This window comes from Euwallacea fornicatus, chromosome 7 (genome assembly GCF_040115645.1).
Source record: "Euwallacea fornicatus isolate EFF26 chromosome 7, ASM4011564v1, whole genome shotgun sequence".
NCBI lineage: Eukaryota > Metazoa > Arthropoda > Insecta > Coleoptera > Curculionidae > Euwallacea > Euwallacea fornicatus.
Window position 1 is genome coordinate 4,395,763 of NC_089547.1, and position 20,502 is coordinate 4,416,264.

The window sequence follows — 20,502 nt, forward strand, 5'->3', positions numbered from 1 at the left end:
TTATAAAATGAAAATTATTTATCTATGACCGATCCCGCTTTCGCAATAGTTACAGGGAACTGAACCAGACCAATTATAAAATTTAAATAATGCATGATTAAGAAAACCACCACGGGGTTATATTCGGCTTCAGAAAATGAGGAAATTTCAATTGCAGATCGGCAGTATAACGTCATTTTTCACATTTTTACCGACTGCATTGGCAAGAACAGGAACTACGATTATTTACACAGGAGTTCAGTGAGGAAAAAGATTGTTCCTCTCTTCTTATGTGAGCGAAAAATTAAATGATGGGATAAGTTGTTCTTTGGCCACTTCACTGCATCTCGTGTATCGTGGGAGCGAAACGTTCCTTCTTCAAGAAAGTTTTATCATTTATTCATCTCCCCCAACTTGCAGTTGATGCGATAGCTGGAACTATGAGGTGGCACATTTTCTCAAGTGAAATGAGTAATTAAGCTTATGATTATCGATAATTTCCATTCCACAACAAATTTCAAATGATTAATGCTAGAATAATGCGTAATATGCAATAACAGAAACAATCGTGCAGCATCAATTGCAGGACAAATCGTGCCAATTTGTTTTCATCAGCAAACAGCCTCATGACAATGAAGAATGTTATGAGTTTCATGGTCACTGTACTTAGCCAAAAATTATTCATCTACCTCTCACCTCTTTTTTAACCATCCTGCCAGTGCCTCGCAAAGATACGCGAACAAAACCAAACTAAAGTAAGTAGCTAACCAAACACAAACTTTTTCGTGATTTTGTTGGCTTAAAATTTTCTAAAACCCACAAACTGATGAATTTGCGTTAAAAATTTCCGCTAAAAATTCCCGATCTTCGCGCCGGCGAAACGGACCAAAAGCCAACGCAAAACGCGCTCAACCTAAAGCGTCGTACACATGACTGATCTGATATTCCCACTGTTTTGGACGACACGACGCGTACTTGATAAGAAAATTTAATCCTGTGCGCGAGCAACTGGCGAGTTCGCCTGCTCGTCCATCTCACCGGACAGATTTATTCGTGAGGTTGTTTTCCGAATTAATAAATTTTTTAATATAAAGATCTGCACCTTTTCTTCTTAGCAGCGCCTAAATTCCAGATTCGTGTATTAAAACTCTTCAAAATGCATCAGAACATTAACATAAATGGAATATGATATTCAAATGATTTTTCAAGATCCCCAGTTCCAGAAACCTTACAGAAATAACGAGCTATATACCGTTTCATCTTATTAGCAATCGGCAAACGCCGTGTATACTAATTGTTTTGCCCCTGTATCCGTAAATAAGCGATAATGACAGTGGCTGAATTTGATACATCAGTTTGATGATAAATCTAAAAATTGAGAAATTTTATCGTCGTGAACATGAACTTTCGTACGAACAATAAGTCCAAAGTGCAACTCTGTCACAGACTTCTATTCGCCATTCGATCAAAAAAACCGTAAGTGTTTAATTTTAGATCGATCGACTTTTAAAAGATTTTCAACTCGAAGTTGTTGAAATGTAAATATTAATGGAACTTTTATAGGTTTTTGTCGCTGCCGGATTGTAACAAAAACAACAAACGTAAAGAGCATCTTCTATATTATATAATATTCTTATTTTTATTCAAAAACAATAACAATTTATACAACATCTAAACAAATAAGGATAATAACTGAACACTGCCGTATGCACCGTCGAAGTCGAATGCCGCGTTAATACTGCCCAAAAAATTCAAAATTAGCATCTTAAAGAAGCATTAAAATTTATCACATTCGTCAGTTAATCACCTGAAAAACTCTTAAACCTGCGCGTGCAAACTGCAGCGCTATTAAGTAGAGCATCTGGAAAATTAAAAAAAAACGTGATAAAACTTAATAATTATTATTTATAAGAATATTTTACGGTGCCAATACTTTCACATCGTCAGTCTGATTTTTCACTATAGCTTCTTTAGGATCACTATGATCCAGTCGAGCCCCTTGACTAGAGGCGGACGCGTGACTGTTCGACCTGGAGTGATTCGCGCTCACCGAGGTCTGAATTTGGGGGGTTGGAGGATTTTTGCTCCCTGCTGGAGGGGTGGAACCTAAAAAAATCAATAATAATAATCGTAAAACCTGCAAACATTTAAAAACGCACCTGTTGGGACTTGCATATGGTATTTATAGATGTTTTCAGTAGACTCCACGATGCCCTGGGTTAAATTCAGGCTGCGTCCACTAACACCTGCCTCCTTAATCTTGGGCGACCACCAATTGACGATGTTGCCCACGATGGGCACGTGTCTGATGATTCCTTCTTGCCATAAACGGTCCTCGTTCTCTTTTTGCAGGTCTTTGGTGGCTGTTTCAATACCTGTCGAATAATTATTATAATTGAGAAGTTACGAATGGTAATATGTCAAGTTTTAGTTGAAATTTAGATTAATTTTGATATACGTGATCTTGATTAAACCGTTAGCGATTTGTCAGTAAATATTTTACTGTTCAAATTAATTCAGGAAGAAGCATTACAGACATGCGAAGTATGTCTATAATTTAGAATTACCACTCCTTGTATACGAAGGTCCAAGTGTTTTGACACAACTTACAACAACATGACTAGAGGTCATACCTTTTTTGACAATTTCGCTCATGGAATCCAGTACTCTCGAGTTTTCCTCCACCGACTGTCCCACTCGCACAATAAGACTTAGCAATTCCTCAACGTCAGATTGAGGCGTCAGCATCCCGAATCTCACGCACATCATACCGTCAGGACCTTCTCCTAATGAAAATGCAGAATCGGTAGATCGCAAAGCGTCCACTAAAGCTATATTCAGGTTATTCAATTCCTCTTTTATTTGATCGTTAAGGAGGTCTTCCCAGCCTTCGGGACAATAACGAACTCCGCCCATTCCTAAGAAAAAAGACCATGTTACGTGTTTTTAAATGAACACTGAGAGAAATATGATAAAACGTGGCAATCGTTCATTAGCATGCGGAATTTAATCGTAAACACTGAACTTACCAGCCCATTCTGGCAACTCAACCAACATCAACACTGGCGATGATTCCACTGTCTTCTTAAATGTTTGCTGGTGATGTATCGTAGCCCTCAATATCACCAGCTGCTGCTCCAGAGAACGAATAAAGGCCTTGAATTCTTCCAAACCCGGCTGTTTACCAATTACATTTTCAAATGGACAAAACCGCAACACTACCCCTATGTCTTCCAGTTCGCAAATGTCGATGGGAATCTGAGAGGCCTCTAATTGAAGCACCTGACCCAGCCAGGAGTTTAATTTATTGTAGTAAGGGGGCACTTTGGTTAAGATTTCATTTTCGGCCAAGTCGGGAATGAATTGGAAGACGACGCAACATGCTGTTGACTCCAAGAGCATCTAATGTGTCGAAAAAGAGAAAAAAAAAACATTATTTTAATTAGAAATGTACCGGAATTTCAAAGGATTTTTACTCACAGATATGCTTGCTGGCTTAGAAATTAGCTCAGTAATAGTATAGGCTCCACTTTCACCTCCGGGTTTTGGGCTCTACACAAAAAAACACTATTGCTAAAACCTTCAAAACAATAATTTATACTACTCACCAACATTCTTACATGCCTAAAAACATCCAAAGCTGCATATAGCCTTTCGCTAGCAAGGAAATTCTCCCGTATCCTCGACAATACACCTTCCTTGCCTAAACACTGCAGTGAAGCCCAAAGCGGCAACGTCAAAATTCTTCTACTCTGATGATCAGTGTTAAGTCCGGCTAAAAGGGGCAAAGTGCTTTCCCTTGATGCCCCAACTTGCTTGCTTTTACTTAGGCTTGATTGATCCCACTGTTTATACAATGTCTGAACAAATTTGTTAAGAAAGGATATAACATATCATCATGGAGATATTTCAGGGAGTGATGGTACTCTGCAAAATGATAAAAAAATCTTAATAGACCCATGGTCAGAAACGTACTATTTTACAGGGTTCTATATATACAGTGGTAAAGTATCATGTTTTCTTTAAATTTTTTTATTTAGAGGTAGTAAAAAGGATACGACATTGGGCAGTCCCGAAATCCCTAACCAGTTCCCAAAAGTTAAAGTAAAGCTGTCAGCCACCGGTGCAACCTGAAAAGTAAAAAATAAAATTGAACACAAATGAAAAAAATAATAAAAAATACATACATTATTGCTTCTGCTGTGATTTGGTAAAGTGAGGGCGGCTAAAGTATGCCCACGTATATGCAACCAGCAATTGTGGGTCTTGCAGAGCTCTTTAATTCGTATAATATTGTCCACATGACCAGTCACAGGCGTTCCGGCATCGGCGATCACAATGAGCGGCACTTTACCCGTAACACCGTCGTCGGTTAACATTTTTTGTAACGCGGAAACATCCATGGTATACTGGGAACCTGGAAATTTTTTAAATATTTTCCAACTGATGAGAGGCATTGACCCTTCGTCACCAATGTATTTTCTATTAATTCTGATCTCGTTTGCTCTAGGCAGGGAGCCAGTTGTCCATTGATAATCAAGGCTTTTATTAACCCCATTATGAAGTTAATTGGACTTACCAAAATGTGAATTAACAGGCACAGGCCGGACACAAGCTAAAGGAAGCCCTAGTTGCCTACATAGATACTGAACAATTCCTAATGGACTAGAAACACTACTGTAAATCAAAGGCAATGCAGAGGCAAATGCCAAAGCCCCATCTTCCAAGTACCTTGGATACTTGTAATGTAATACCATTCGGGCTATGCGCACTAGCCCTTCCAAGTTATCTTCATGGTAGAAAGTGGAAGCATCTAAAAAACTGATAAAGAAATGGGTTCATAAAATCTTCTATTTGGTACTTAGTAATCAGCATAAGATCTTCATCTTAACCTACCCAAACATTTGACAGATCCACCTAGAAGTATCAGTGGTGAATCTAAGGCTTAGTTTCTGCAAAACACTTCGATCCAAACTACCGCAGTATGCGGCTAAACTATGGGAAATCATGACAAGTTTTGTAACAGAATCAAGTGATAACGCAGTCACGGGTTCCCCATCTTCATCTGTGCTAATGAGCTCTTGTATAGTATGAATTATCTCATTTCTATGCTTCTTCTCTAGACCTAGGAATACCGTACTACTGGACTTTCGAATAGTCTCTATAGGGGTAGACTTCGTCTCGACTGCCTGCCCCAATCGGCTTACTATTTCTGAGGCTTCAATTGCAATTTCTCCCACTTGAGGCTGCAAATTGGTTAAGTCTAGCGGATGTTTTTCAATGAATTGTTGTTGCACTTACAGCGTGTTTAGCTTCCTTATTTGAGAGCGTATTTTCCTGGGTAGTGCCATTTCTCTGCTCAACTACTTCTGGTAGTTTTGATGTACTGGCGGATTGAGGGAAAGACGACTCCATGGTGATGACTTGTGACGGCGGAAATCCTTCATTAATCCTTACAATTTACAAGCCATCGTGGCAAATTTTTTTGATGATTTGTAAATTCGTGAAAATTCGAAAACAATACACAAAAATTCCGGCAATAGTTCTGCGCACGCCTCGACGTGGAAAATGTTTTTCAAATATTTCCACGTAAACTGTCGTGAAGTTAGCGAATCGAGCGCGTGTCAGTGTAATCGAAGTGGTGAGAACATTGTTGGGAAACCGATTAATAGAGATGTGCATACGGGTTTTAATTTTTTAATTACAGATTATTTAACTGTCCGTTTTTGTCTGTTTTTGACTTTCAACTCGCTGTTCAAAAATAGCCAAATAAATACCCACAACCCCCACCTGTCAAAATTTTTTCTGTATATTTTAGATAGAGGAATGATGAGTCACCAGAGGGCACGTGCGCCTTGCAGTGGTTGAGAATCCCTATTTTGCAATTCAACCTGATATGATTAATGATAGTCTCATTTTAGTTTTTAAAATAAGTCTACATTTCGAATTTATTAGGGTTTATTTTCATATTATTACTTATACAATTATACAGTAAATTAGCGCAGAATCTGCCACTAAAAAATAAATAATGTAAATAGTAAATTTCCTAAACAATTTTCCTACATCATGATCTTAATACGATGGTTTTATACATTTATAGCTCTTAAATTTAGGGCGTAGCACGAGAAAGTGTGAAAAAAGACTGAGTTTCCAGAGAACGACTTGGGGGTTCTTCTTTTAGGTGTGGCAATACCGATCCGCTCAAATCTATATCACAATCAGAAAGAATTTCGTGGCCTTTAACAAATACAATAAACCTCAATTTCCTCTAAAAGAAGAACCGTTAAAAAAATCTTTTGTAACAAATAGAACCAAAATAACTAGAACTCAATTGGAATTTTTAATGATAGAAATACCACAAAAATCGTCAAAAATTGGTGCGAGTGCAGTGTATAAACATCTTGCCGCGATTTTGTTCTTGATTCGACAATGGATTCATTTTTAATGCAGCTTTTAAGCAAACTTAAAGTTCAGAAACAAGAATTTTTGTCATAATGATGACTACAGTACTTTCAAAACATAGTGATCAGCAACATTAGCTAGCTCGTCCGTGCGCGATCGTGTGTGGATATCGCTTTCCTACCGGAGCCTGACATTACAGTGTACCTAATTTTACAATACAACCGAGTAATTTTGAAGGCGCACTTAATTTTCACACACACAGAATTTTACGCTAACAAGTAGCATCAACTTCGTCATTCCCAACCCCCCCTTTTTGGACATACGGCCACCAATGGGTCAAGATCAGTACGTTATGAAAGCACGAAAGATAACTTAGTTTTAGACTTATTTCCAAATTCTTGCTGGAAACGGCTAGTGTTCATAGAGAACTATCGAATTTAAGAGCAGGCGGCTACAGCCGATCTGACAGGGCTGCCACATGTTTGATGGAGTGAATGAGTAGAAACACGCGTTGCCCGACGTCTTAATACCATTTCAGTTTGAAGGCGTAGGCTAGATAATCTATGCGATTAGCGGCCTTCAGTTTAACTGTTCAGTCTGCACGAACCTGTCGAATCTCTGTAGCCGCCTTCACTAGAATCTCGAGCATGAACAAAATCCCAGCAGACACAAAGACTATTTCTGAGGGTAAAAGGGCAAGATGCTTTATTCGAGTCGACTGCTGCTGCTGCGTAGGATTACATCGTTATTTTTAATGTCAGTACATATAATAGTCTTTAAACCTTAACATTAAAACTTCTATTAGAGAAAGCTTCAGCATGACCTAATAAGTAATTCTCAACGACACCGAGATTGTTTTAAGAAATCATAAACGGTACTTCTTTAATTATTACCATCATATACCTAATTTAAAACTACTATAGAATATGAATCGAAATATACAATAAATAAATTATAGCTATATAAATAAGATCACAAAGGTTTAAAGCAAGAGAGATTTCGTTAGGCGCGAGAACCTCGCCCAAAAACCCTTTTTTATATTAACGTATCTGTACAAACAATGCTTACCGATCAAGGCCCAGATTTCAGGGAAGTTCTCCACGCGGAATGACTGCGCTACAAGCTTTAAGAATGACTAGAATAATTACGTACAGGGTTCAACCCGAATTACGGCCAATTCTTATAAAACCCTGTATATCCCGTGTGTCAAGTAGGGCTGTTTATGGAATCCATGAGCGATAACAACAAAATCAAGAAAGGCAATAACAAAACTAAACGAAATCAGGCCTATACAAGCGTTCTCAATAAACAAGCACGGATTCCATATTGATCATGTCTCATTTCGCCATTACAGTCACAGTTGTGTCAGAGTTTACCTCTTTTTCTTTGTTTGGGGGTTGTCTCCTTGCCGATTTCGAGCGTATTTGTCCGGCCAACAAAGGATTAATAGCGTACAACCAATCGTGAACCTCTTTTTCGTGTAAGGTCTGCAAGAGATAGCCCCGATGTTTACTCACCACACTGAAGGTGTTGGGAACTCGCACCTATATGGAGCAAAACGGTTAGTGTTCAGGTGGATTGTGGAATTGGAGATCTTACCATGGCCAGCTGGTCTTCTGAGTACTCTACTTGAGCTGTGGCTAAGTTAATCAGGGCACGTTCTACCGGGTCTTTTTCGTCGCGGAAGATGAAAACGTACGGTCTGCGCACCGCCTGTAAGTGATCTCGTTACTATAAAAAAATCCTAAAACACTGCAAAATCTACGTACCACCCATCGCTTCTTCCATCCGTGAGTTTTGTGCTCCAAGACGTTGAGATAACCTTTACGCGCCACCACTGGAGAAATTCTGATTTCCTCCATGTCAGGCACGTAGAGTACCAACTCTGGATCTCTAGGTCCTGTTAAAAGAACTCGTATGTAAAAAATAAACGATTAACTCCCAGCAATTGCTGACTTATGTAATTTAACTGCAAATTTTTCTCTATAATTAAATGGAGATTGAATTAATTTCTTACCTGGAGGGGAAGCCGGCATTGACGGGAAAGGCGCGCATTCACCAATCAGGGGCGTCCTTTCGGGAGAACAGAGCTCAATGGAACTATTCGTCATGACGCTGGACACCATGCTGGTGCTCATGTCGGTGATTTCGTCAGTGGGACTGGTAACTTCATTGTTCTTCAAATCTTTGTTATCTCGAGGTTTGCCTTGGATCAAGCGAACGCATTTATTGAGCAGCTGATTCTCACGCTCACAGTATTCGTAGGTCGCGTCGTTGTTGACTGAAAATCAAAATTATTTAGAGCTTTAAGCCCAAAAGGGAAAGCTGCAGCTGCGACGCGGTTCAAAATTTGTTGCTAAAACATTCCAGGGTCAGTGGCAACCCGGGACAGAATGGCATAGCTACTCACCTTGGTAGGACTGATTCAGATTGTTCTTGGCCACCATATTGCATACCTCCTTCTCGCTCTTGGTGGTGTATTCCAGCTGGAACTTGTTTTTATGGTTGTGGTACCGATCCAGGCCCAATCTCTCTCGCAACAACAGCGTGTGGCGCACTCTGAAATTAAACATATATAAACCGGTTTCTATTGGATGAAGGCTGGCTCTAACCTCTCTACTTCCTCCAATCGGGTGAGCTTCTCCAATTCCCACTGATGGTCGAATATCAGAGAGTCTCCACGTGGGCGCCAGCCGTGAAGGTTTTCCTCTCCTCGCACGTAGGTGGAGCTGGTGTCTAGGACGCGTCTTTGACGTCTTTGAACACCTGAAAAAATATTATTTAGACTAAGAGATTTACCCCAAGTGATAATTCTGAAGTGAAGCTTGACACGAATACTTCCATTAACTCAGCACAACGAGGGGGTTAACCCCCCTGAAAATCGGAACAAATTCCCATTTTTCAATAGGCGTATTTGCGTTACTGATGCAAACTAACTAAATTTTGCTTTTTAAGCATCACATAACGCATTAACTAACACTTTAAATTGAAGAACACTCAAATCTGTAAAAAGAGAAATGTGGCCGCACAGCTTCATTCTCGACCATGAAATTCAAGCTATATTGGGTAAGGTAGTTTGAAAAAATCAAAGAATGTCGCGGCGTTGCCATTTTCTCATAATTCCTTAAATCCAGTCGAAAAGCTTTACTGCATGTTTATATTAACAAAAATTTTAAATTGCAAAAAAATTACGCCAACATTAGAAAGCTAAGTGCCGCTAAATCTATCAATAGAAGGAGGAAAGTGGCTGAAAAAGACTCGTGCAAACGGATAGGATAGGAACAAAGCTAAGGGGAAACTACCTGGACTACCTGCTTCGCTGGCGCGTCTTAACAGCAATTCATACACCCCAGAGAGCCTGTTAGCTTCAGCATTCCTATAAGTGCCCGAAAATAGGTGTTTCAATGATCTAGGACCAGTGCGAGCGTCTCTTCCATATATCACCATACTCAAGTCTTTGGTTATTATCGCAGGCCGGCCGCAATTTTCCAACTAGAAAAACATTGAAATTTCACTGAATGCCCGCATTTCTATGAATGGAAATTTCTTACTTCCAAATAGGCAGAGATGGTCATGAATATTTGCTCGCCCGGTGACGTCACCCTATTCAAAAGGGGAGAATTGTGCAGGGAACTGTCCCAAGCGGCCTCGAACCTAAACATCACTCGATCATCTCCTGAAATCTCCAAGTATTCCCCTGAAATTTTGAACGATTTGCTATGGATCTTTGGAGATGATGAATGGGGTAGTTTACCTGGGAATAAACCTAAAGAGAGAACAGAGTTGTCGGTGTCTTCGTCTTCTTCAGATTCCGGGGAATTTCTTATACGCCCTACGACCAATTCTCGCACATCTCTCCATTTAATTTCGGAGGCCTGATCGTGCACTATGGTAATGCGAATTCGGCGTTGAATGCCCTGAGGCACAGAAAAATAAGTGAGATCATGAGGATGAAAAATGTGAGTAGTTATGTGAATGAAAAGTCGAATTTTTGAAGTGGAAATTAATTAGTCTAGCAGTTTGCCTCGAGTCTCTTACCTGATGAAGCAAAAACAGCCCTCTGCATGGCAAATCATCGCTGTGCTCGACTACTACAGGCACGTACTCTCCGTTAGGAGCCAATTCACAGATTTCAAACCAAACCAGCACATCCACCTATATAAAGCGAGCAATTGAACAAAATGGAACTGTACAGAATTGAAGCTTTAGCACGTTGAACAGAAATCGATTTTACCTTGGCGTGAATGTGCGCTGTGCAGGGACTAGGTAAAGCTCCAAATTTGCTTGATCGTACAGGCTGTGAGATAGGTATAGAGGGGGGCAGCATTCTGCGAGGAGGTTGTCTTAAACTGCCCTCCAGTTTGGCGTCTTTGTGCAGGGGATGTTGCTGATAATGGCCAAACACTTCGAATACTATCGGCTGGGTTCTGATGTATTCGAGGAAAGATTTAGTGCATGTGACTGTAATCTATAAGGAAAAAAAAACGCTCTTTTATGATCACACAATAGAGGTGATGGCTTATTCACATTTTGAACGTGGTAGAATCCAAGAGGGGTGCCTTTGCCAGTGTTTTTCACTGGTTCTGTTGAAAATGCCTCATCGTGTCTATGAAGAAAACTGCAAGAAATATTCACTAGAAACCTCCAGATTATTTCAACAAAGTGACACTCACTTGAACTGACAAAAAACATCCGCGTACTCAGTAGAAATGCCCACTGCTTGTAACACTGTAACCCTAAAAGTGAACTCCTTCCCCAGCATAATATGCTCGGGGACCTCCTCCTCTTTCACGTCAGAAGAAACTGAACTATCCCCTCTCCCTGAATCGGCATCGCACTCAATCAACTCTTCCAACTTAATCGGATCAATGTTGTTGTGTCCCTCAATTATTCTGTCCTCCATATTGTGGATGTTGCGATCAATGACCGCTACAAAAGTAATTCTCTTCACTTAATAATTAATCTATCAAAAACCGCCAAACCTTTGGGAGTAGACTCGAAAGCAATCCGGGCACTCTGCCTCACTCCCACCTGATCCGAATTATCTTCATCGATGACAGCTTGCACCGCCACCCTCAAGTAACCCCTGACGTCTCCCTTTTCGCTCACAATCGCCACTTTATGGATGAGGGTAACTGGGTAGAGGAGGTTGCTGAGGTAGACGAAACCTCGGCCTACCATTCGGAACCATGGGAATCGGTCGTAGAATGGATCTCCTCCGGTGAGGGATTCCACGTTATAATCGGGGGAGGTCGGAGACATTTCTGCCTCGTTGTGGTACATTTCGCGCATTAGTTCCAATCGTTGACTGAAATGGCGAACGGAGGATGAATTTTTGAATCCTGAACCGTTCCATGAGGTGATTTCCAAGATTTACCATATTGACACCTCTCTCAAAAAATGGAAGTACAACAAATGGGCTCAAAAATCCAAAAATGCCGCAAAACACGTTGGTGTATAATACAATGCTTTGGTGCTGGAAAGGCCGATGTTATGTATACAGTGAGACCTGAAGTGGAGATGGATGTATCGGAAGCTTCCAAACTATGAAATAGGGAAATATGATAAAATAGGGAAAGTTTATTTGCAGTTTTATAAGAAATTCCCGAAAACCACAACGACTCGAAGTCTCCCATGTCTCGTAAAAAAACATTACACACTTTCCCCCTAATAGCTTCCAAGTTCCCGTTAAAACCATCACCAATTTAGAACGCACTAGACGGGATGTCTCAAATTCATCTATCAACATCTTGGGAACGCTTATAGATACAGGATCTGTTAAAAACCATTATAGGAAGTGGTGGTCACAATAGGAAACAAATTCAGATAATCATTTTGCAAATCAACGCGAAATGGCGGGTGAAAGTTCAACGAATCATTTGCTTTTGGACGCCCCGTTCGACATTTGTGAGCGGACATTTTATCGAAAATTTGAATAAAACGAGCACAATTGATAATTCGTTCAACCGACCAAGTTTCACTAAACGTTTGAAAAATGTCCTTCTAGAGAGTTGGATTTGGGACACCTTGTATACATTTTGTAAAGCAGTGGCACCAACCTCATCGGAAGTAAGTTGGCCAAAGACAAGCGTGACGCTGTTGATGGACAGTGAGTGAGACACTTATAAAAAGGTGCATCAAAGTCCGCTTCAGGACTGCTGTCCACGTCACTAAGACTGCAAACCTGCTCCTCATAACAGTCACAACACACTTTCATTATTTTTAACTTTTGACTGTGAAGGAAAATCGTGAAATTTGTGCGTGACTTCGGAGTGATGTTTGACTTACCGCAATTTATCCAAAGACCAGTAATGCGTGGCTCCGTTCTTAAGATCCTGCACTTCGACTGCGACAATAGTCCTGGACACTGCGGCCTCGTCTTCGTGGTCATAGTCGATCACCGGCCTCAAATCCGGGGGCAGAGGCGAGTACAATGTGTCTGTGAGAAGTGTGAATTGAAATTGCACCTGAAACCGTGAAATTGTGTTTCAGCGGAGAAATAAGATGATGTTTATGCAACCTTCTTCTTGAGTTCCACGCTGATGGCGTTGGCTTCTTTGAGGAAAATGGCGTTGCCCCATAAATCGTCTCGGAGTGAGGTGAATTGGTGATGTTTCCACTTGCGCCAAGCAGTGGCCGCCAGTTCGAATTCCTTCTCAGTCCAGTTGCACTCTGCATCAAACAGAGGGTTCACTGAAAAAGCCGGTGCCATTCTGTATTTAAGCGAAACTAAAGCCAGACATGCAGCACTAATCCCATATAAAATTTAATCAGAATTACACGTATATTTCATTCCTATTAGTATTTGGCCAAAAGTACAAAGTCCGAACGAGAATCTTCACACGCTTGACATAATACTGAATATTGTCCTCCAAAATATCTACTTTCACCCACTGTTACGACAATTCAGCATCCCGCTGACGTCAATTCAATGTGACGGCCAATCAGAGCTGAGATACGAGGGAGATTCAGGAAGTACGTTCGGGACACTCAAAAATATGTTTTTGGGGAACCATTTTGAAAACTTTCAACATTAAAAAAACTTCTATATAGAAATCACTTAAGCTCTCTATAATATCTAGGCAGATAATGCTTTATCTAATAGCCATAATTGAGTCGCAACCTCAAAACTATTGGCAAAATAACTACTGGAGAGCGAAGCCATCCCAGCTAACATCTACTTACCGAATATGTCATTGTCATTGCTGAAGTCCTCTGGAGTGTAAGAACTGTAGGTGGACATAGTCATTATTTGCTCCTCCACCTGTTTCTGCAGAGCGTCAATTCTCGCTTCGTAGCTCTGCAAATAAATTTCATTACATCCGTCTATGAGAAGTTCGCGACTTGCCTTTCTCTGCTCATCAAAGGCCTGATCCGCCGCCTCTTTCTCCTTACGGTACTGCTCCTCCAGGGTAACCAGCTTCTTCTGCATTTCCGCCTTCAAATCGACGCCCTGCTTCTCCAAAAGCTCATTCTGCGCAAAATTCCAGTCCACAGTCTCTGCGGGAGTGTTCTTCTCGCGCATCTCTCTCACTTCGTCGGGATGTGTGAATCGGAATACGTGATTCTTACCCAGAATCACCCTGGAGCCTGTTTTCAGCACTATTGGCTCTGTGACTTCCCTGCCATTGACATACATCAGGGCCCCATTCAGGGGAATCAGAGTGATCTTCCTCTCTTTGTTTTCGAAAATGCAGTGCTCGGGTTTGATGTGCGACCCGGACAGCTGGACGTCTTGAGGACAGTTGGCTTCCGCGGACCCGATACGTGTCACCCCGTCTTTGATGTAGTAGATGAGGCATTCCGACATGTAGGGGTCCTCGTTCAAGTTTACCAAGTGCGGAGTGCGTTTCGGGGAGAAGATCCCCACAGTGTTGCCGTCCTTTATAGCCACGCCCATTTCTGCGAAGACCGCTTCTCTTTCGATGCGGATAGCTTCGGTTTTTTTTAGCTTTTCTTCCCAAGTTTCGTTCAGTTCTGAGAGGAATGGATCAGGTGATGTTGAGTTGGTTTATGGGTCGGACGACAGGAAACTCACCTGCAATGAGCTTTTCGCTGGCTTGAAGTTGGTCCACTGCCTCCTCCGCCGTTGTCGACTGCGTTCGGGCCCGCTTCTCGTTTTCCTTGTTGTTGCGTTCCACCATGTCCATACCTGCGAATGCAGAAAACGAAATGTATTAGAGAGGGCAAAGTGTGGTTGTCTCCAGTGTGAAAACTGAAAAGTTAATGGTCATTCACAAGCGTCAACAAGCTGGAATTTAGAAATTATATTCATGGCCAATCGGGTTTCGATCCGAGGTTGCCAGAAGTTCAAGTGTTTTGCAGCGAATTCGCCGATGACCACCCTCAACAACCCCCTAAAAGTGGACGTAGCTTTTTTTACGGCTTTGTGTCCCTTTCTTCGCAAATGCAACACTAATTCATGGCGACCAAATTTTAGCAAATGACGTCGCTACCCTGCCGTTTTAAGTCTTACATGCGCCGATTGCGCTTGCGCGTGGTTCGTTTCTGGAAGCAACATAAGATCATAGGGCCACTAATACATGGCGGCCTTCCGTACAAATAATGGGGCCAATTCTAATGGAATGGTTTGCTGCGTTGACTTCTTTTAGAGTTTCCTTCAAAGAATTAGTCTTTCGAAGGGATTGAGTGCTTGACTGATGGCCTTGTCGCCTAAGTACTACTCCACACAGCGTGCCTCTAAACCCATATGTTATCTTCGGAACGGTTAGAGTTAAGGTATCGGTTAAATTTGGACAGAATTGCAGTTTCGCAGCCGTTTAACGCGTGAACTGCAGCGTGGCTTTTAGTTTTTGAGATATGAAGGAAAATCAAAAATTGCCGGAAAACCTGTGTGGTCCACAGGGTGCGACAAATGAACGGGACAATGAATGGGGATTTCCGTTCCGTTGTAAATTCTGGCAACCCCAGAGCATAAAGTCGACAAAAGCAGTAATTTTGCCCAAAGCCTTTCGTCGGTCGCATGTTGTTAATTACGAAAACGCACTTCGTCACACAAACAGAAATAAACATTTAGAACAAAGACATCAACGTTTAGTTTCGGCGTCCTTCAGGCCCGAATTGTTGCACTAAACAAAATCGTGAATGAACTCAGGACCGGACGCGATGGGGGTGCCAAAAGCCTGTCAAAAGCGTCGTGTACTTACGAGGCTGGTCCTTCTTTTCGTAAATTATTTTGCCATCGGGACCTGGGCCGCGTTTAGAGTTAATAAAAAAATAAAGTTCCCATAACACACCGCTCGGTGAAAATAGGAAAATATTGAAAATTCCAAACGAGTTACCTTCATGGACTTCAATTCCCTCCTGCTTAAGCAATTCGCGCAATTTTTGGATTTCTTCCTTAAGCTCTCTGATGAGTTTGGCGTTGGCGTCCTCGTTGACGACAGCCTTGCAGACGATCTGCTTGGCTCGATCTGCGTATCTATTTTAGACATATTTTAAACCTTCGATAGATTTGGGCCCAAAGAATTACCTCAAAGTGGACAGGGTTTCGTCATAGTTGATGTCAGCAGGAGAGATGGCGGCTATCATGGCAGTTTTGCTGTTTCCGCCCAAGTTTTCGCGCAACAACCATGTCAGCACCGAATCTCTGTAGGGGATGAAGTCCGCCTTCTTCGACTTTTTGTTCTTAGAGGCCTTTAAAACGTTAAAATGAAGTATGCACTCGTCAATACGAGTCTTTTATGACTGACAACTTACCGACTAAAGGCAGCAAGAAATCAATGAGTGATTAAAACCCGCGACAACATACAACCCCAAATCACTTACGATTTCTGCTAAGGCCGATATGACTTTCCCCAAGGTGGTGAGGCTCTTGTTGATGTTTGCGCCCTCTTTCAACCGTGTCCCCTTGGCTCCAGTTGAGTCGGCTCTTTCCGACCCTGCCAAGTCCACCAGGGAGATTTTGGACACTTTCTCGGTAGTCAACTGAGTAGTTTCATCATACCTAGAACCGGCCACTTAGAACCCCAAAAGCCACCTTCCACTTCACTACCTTTGCTGAGTGAAAAATATAGTAAAGACTGCGTGAGACCTCGAGCTGGTTTCGTTCATGTTAGTAGCGGCCACTGTCCGTGCTTTATTTCCCTCATCGATGAGCTCGTGAATGTCCTCATAACTGGTCACCGCTAACTTGCTCAAATCCTCCACATACGGCCCCAACAAAGGGTGCTCCCGCACCTTCAAATTCCCCTTGTTCTTCGGGTTCAGCAAATCCCTAACCCGCTCGCAGTATATCTCCATGTAGCTCACTTCCACCGAGAACTTTATGTCGTTCTCGTTGGTGTCTCGGATTTTCCTGAACAGCTCCTTACAGATTTGGGGGATTATGCCCTCTTGCCCGTCCTCCTGCTTGCCCATCATAGTGTAGGATTTGCCAGCGCCAGTCTGGCCGTAAGCGAATATGCACACGTTGTAACCGTCGAAGGAGTGCTGCAGCATCTCCTCGCCTATATCTTTGTAGACCAGGAGCTGGGAGGAGAACTCTGGATCTGTGTGCTGAAAAACGGTCAATTGAGTGTTTGTTCTTGGTCTAGGAGGGCCACCCTTACATCATGAGACCAATAGGAGTAGTCGAAGTTGAAGCTTTTGATCGCTTCTTTGTTGTTAGGTTCTGCCTTGGGGTTTGCTATGGCTTTGGGAACAAGAACCGTTTTGACCTATCGGTTTCTCTACTATAGCAGAAAACTTACTGGTAGTGTTGCCGCCCATTTTTATTATACATTTACACTCCCTGGTGATTTCCCTGTTGTTGAACGGTCTCACCCGGACCGCCACCTTCACCGAAGACATGTTTGCGGATGTTTATGACGCTGAAAAGCAAAAGAGTGCTAATTCGGGGCCTCGTGACCGCAAAGAGTTATTCATCATTAAGGCCATTCATGGAACGCTAAACGCGTCATCAGCGTGCATGGGTCAATGCAACCGTCAATTTACAGGCGCCGATGAGACGCGAGGGCGCCGTGGCGCCACCTAATTACAGATCCAATCTTTTCAGGGCTTGGGTGAATCACGCAATGCCCCTTGACGCCAGTCAAAGAGTAAGAGGATCTTTCAAAGGTTGATCACTTTCTTCTTTAATGTCCTTGAAGCGCCAACAGTAATTAGCTGCTGACCTGCGAAAGTGGCTTTAGCTGCCCACACGCATTTGCGTTTATACCGTAAATGGGATGAAGCAGGAAGCGTAAACAAGGTCTTTACGACAATAATGAATTTGGTCCAAGGGTTTCGAACAAAATCGATATACGATTTAACACACGACACCCACATGAGGCTAGAATCGCAAACGGTGGCTTCCAGTGAAAGGGATAGCAGGAAAAGCACGATTTTCAGCCATTCTTGGTTCGGTGAGCAACGTCGGCTCGAATTGGGGCCAAATATTCGATAAAATGTTAAATTTCTACATTCGAATCAGTTTTCGTCCATTGCTCTACAATCCTTTCAACCAAGGTGCCGAAAATATATCTGAATCACCAATATCTTTTGGGGAATGTTTGGAGAAACAATGAGTTGTTCTGGGATATTGGTCAGCTGGAATACCCGGAGACAGGAGTGAATCACAGGAGCTTTCCAAAATCATTTTCGGTATCTCACAAGGATCCGGAGCATGTCTATGTACCTCAGACAGGGCATCTGCCCCAATATTTCCGGGATTTCTCACATTTTTGTGTAATCCAGGCTGGAAACCGCGGCTCGAGCAATATTATATCATTCGCGAAAATAACGTCGATACTTTTAATTCTCAGAAAACGCACTTCTTGGAAATTCAGGTCGATTGGAGGAAGCCGTAAGGGTCATTAAGGGAAGCGACCTTTGACTCAATTTCACAACAAAACTCCCCCTTCGCGTCATGTTCCCTCACTTTGTCGGTCCAAAAACCAAAATTCCCAATGCACAGTAACCATGAGACCTGAATAATTAATCACCTGCCCACAGGCCCCTAAAACCTCCGCAGATCCGTTAAAAATGACGCAGAAACCTATTTAAAAAAAAAAAAAACACGACGTCACTGAAACGTCCAAGAAACATCCCAACGCCCCACATTGGAATGGACCTTTGGCGTCTGACCGAAAAAAGCCAATAAGCAAAAAAGCTTGGACTCACCGAAACTCCTAACTAAAATGGGGCACTAATAAGCAGTCGAACGAATACCGGAACCCTCGCTTGGGTGATTTCCACCCTTTTTAGACCATTTTGCCCGGAAAAACCAACCGATTAATGCGGAATTTTCTTGCTTTGGCGTGTCAGCCAGGAAGGGTTTCAAGACCTAACAGGACCAGTTTTCCCGTGCGCAGGAGGATGGTCATGTGATTGAATCAATACATCCTTAGCCAATAGATTTGCGCGAGAATCAATAAGGATACACTGGCGGCAGAATGAATTGTGCTTGGATAAAACAATGTTTAGGTTCAAGTATCAAGTGGAAAGATTAAAATTTGTTTAGAGAGGGAGTTTGAGTAAGTCTTACAGGATTCTAGAGAGCTGGCTGCGGGAGTTAAGGAAAGGGGGTTAGTTCAGTTTTCCTACAGTGTGGCGAAAAAGAGGGAAAGGAGAGACTCAGTGAGGGGTTTTTTCATCTAAGGACCTCTAGTATAACTTCTATATTAAATTAAAAATTTATTAGACCTTTTTTCTAATGTAGTTACTTCATCTAGCTACTGCCGCCTCAATACATTACATAATTGATATGTATACGTTTGACGTAATAAAATTGCTTGGAACGTTTTCCCTGAATTCACCCTCGAAAGCGAAGGAAGGACACCGATATGTCTGTGGTTAGTCTGGATGAAAAGCTATACCACTGAAACCTTAGGAACTATAAGCTCCTATTTCCTTCTAGTAAATTAAATATTCGCCTTTACAACTGGGTTTTGAGTATAAGTAGGTTTAATTCCCAACTGAAATTTGCCCAGTTCCAAGATTGCGTAGGGGTAGTTCCACTAACCAGAACTTTGATATAAACAGCAGAATTTCTGAATCGAACTAAATTTACAGAACTAAAGCTTAAACTACGCTGAAGGGCAAATTGGAATAAAATATGTATCAGAGAGAAGGGAGCATTTAGAGATTCCTTTTGCAGCGAACCTGATAGTCAGAAAAGTGCCCCCAAGTTAGATTTTTTAGATTATAAACGTTTAACGTTACGAACAATATTCAAGAGAGCTTTTTTTCACAGAAATATGGAACATTCGGATTTTTTTTTAACCAGCGGCGTATCATATTTTTCATTTTAATTGTTCAGGGTCACATCAATGAGAACGCCACCGATGAAATCAAAAACTTTGTTTTCCCCTTAAAAGAGGTATTTCTACGCCTATTTTACGCCCCTCAATTTTCATTAAAATATTTTATTTCGGAACGCCCTTAAAAGGAAAAAAGTAAAAAAATATATACATATGTATATCGCTCAGTATTTCAGAGAAGAAGCGAAAATGGGCGCATGTTGAAGTGATTTTTTTTTACATCAACAAATTTACGCCCTGAATTTTTGACATACCATTATGGAACACTCTGTATTAAAGATAATACATAAACATTAAAATACCAGAAAGTATGAACTTTAAGAGAAACAAACGTATAATAAGAAAATCTTCTACATAAGTGACTCATACAGAGCAACATTCCTTTTCTTGCCCAAGCGGGGGAAAATCAATGAAACTATTCTCTGACCTTTCTACCCTTGAGAGGGTTGTCTTGTTTACAAAGCGAAATATATTATGCGTAGCGATCTTTTTAATACAACTTACCCATAAAAAGAAATCCTACAAAACAACAACTTGGAGAAACTCTATTTTCGAACCTAAATTTTTCAGTTCCAATTAAACAATTTTCCGCAATACTTGAAAATCTCAATTTACGAGTACGGTCCTGGCGCAGGACAACCACCTTAAATAAGCCTATTTTCCGAATTAAAAATCGGTGTCTAGAGAAAACTTTAAGCAATGCTTGCCCGTTAATACGATAATTCTCACGGTGGATGCTAGAACTTACCTTTTTCCTCTTAATTTCGGCAAATTCAGCAAAAATTCACTGACCAAAACAATGAGACTGACATTTTGCTTGAGAACTGATCGGACCTGCGCAGCCGATTCTTTCCTAAAA

The 20,502-nt window shown here is 41.5% G+C and overlaps 2 protein-coding genes across 9 annotated transcripts; both read right to left on the bottom strand.

The window, feature by feature from the left end:
* Positions 1-1,581: 1,581 nt before the first annotated feature.
* On the bottom strand, positions 1,582-5,624 carry LOC136340205 (pyridoxal-dependent decarboxylase domain-containing protein 1). The gene is made up of 12 exons (XM_066284072.1): positions 5,281-5,624; positions 4,876-5,225; positions 4,559-4,800; positions 4,167-4,396; positions 4,038-4,109; positions 3,588-3,839; positions 3,460-3,531; positions 3,009-3,381; positions 2,613-2,897; positions 2,139-2,354; positions 1,902-2,085; positions 1,582-1,840 (listed from the first exon to the last, which is right to left on the bottom strand). Exons 1-12 carry the CDS (start codon positions 5,392-5,394, stop codon positions 1,828-1,830), a joined length of 2,403 nt encoding a protein of 800 aa, XP_066140169.1. The 5' UTR covers positions 5,395-5,624; the 3' UTR covers positions 1,582-1,827.
* Positions 5,625-5,919: 295 nt separating this feature from the next.
* On the bottom strand, positions 5,920-20,499 carry unc-104 (kinesin family member unc-104). 8 transcript variants are annotated; one of them, XM_066284063.1, is made up of 28 exons: positions 20,392-20,499; positions 17,094-17,213; positions 16,953-17,035; positions 16,397-16,899; positions 16,171-16,348; positions 15,875-16,038; positions 15,684-15,823; positions 15,549-15,590; positions 14,420-14,533; positions 13,730-14,358; positions 13,567-13,681; positions 12,902-13,074; positions 12,670-12,848; positions 12,441-12,614; positions 11,364-11,689; positions 11,055-11,310; positions 10,909-10,999; positions 10,616-10,849; positions 10,420-10,536; positions 10,136-10,298; positions 9,933-10,078; positions 9,684-9,873; positions 8,994-9,147; positions 8,792-8,940; positions 8,399-8,662; positions 8,151-8,281; positions 7,981-8,094; positions 5,920-7,925 (listed from the first exon to the last, which is right to left on the bottom strand). In XM_066284063.1, the coding sequence occupies exons 2-28, from the start codon at positions 17,191-17,193 to the stop codon at positions 7,719-7,721; spliced, it is 5,136 nt and encodes a 1,711-aa protein (XP_066140160.1). In that variant the 5' UTR covers positions 17,194-17,213; positions 20,392-20,499; the 3' UTR covers positions 5,920-7,718. The 8 variants fall into 8 exon arrangements, with proteins under 8 accessions (XP_066140160.1, XP_066140162.1, XP_066140159.1 ...); XM_066284065.1 differs by lacking the exon at positions 20,392-20,499 and adding an exon at positions 18,505-18,677 and having other exon boundaries at positions 12,902-13,053; XM_066284062.1 differs by lacking the exon at positions 20,392-20,499 and adding an exon at positions 18,505-18,677.
* Positions 20,500-20,502: the final 3 nt, after the last annotated feature.

What these genes read in the sequence shown, in the direction of transcription:
- LOC136340205 (XM_066284072.1), bottom strand. Translation starts at nt 5,394, where the DNA reads ATGGAGTCGTCTTTCCCTCAATCCGCCAGTACATCAAAACTACCAGAA. An exon ending in GCCTGTTAATTCACATTTTG is followed by an intron (nt 4,397 to 4,558) that starts GTAAGTCCAATT and finishes AAAAATTTCCAG; the next exon opens with GTTCCCAGTATACCATGGAT. An exon ending in GAGCGAAATTGTCAAAAAAG is followed by an intron (nt 2,355 to 2,612) that starts GTATGACCTCTA and finishes ATTATTCGACAG; the next exon opens with GTATTGAAACAGCCACCAAA.
- unc-104 (XM_066284063.1), bottom strand. Translation starts at nt 17,193, where the DNA reads ATGTCTTCGGTGAAGGTGGCGGTCCGGGTGAGACCGTTCAACAACAGG. An exon ending in CAGCGCACATTCACGCCAAG is followed by an intron (nt 10,537 to 10,615) that starts GTAAAATCGATT and finishes CGCTTTATATAG; the next exon opens with GTGGATGTGCTGGTTTGGTT. An exon ending in AATGCCGGCTTCCCCTCCAG is followed by an intron (nt 8,282 to 8,398) that starts GTAAGAAATTAA and finishes TTCTTTTAACAG; the next exon opens with GACCTAGAGATCCAGAGTTG.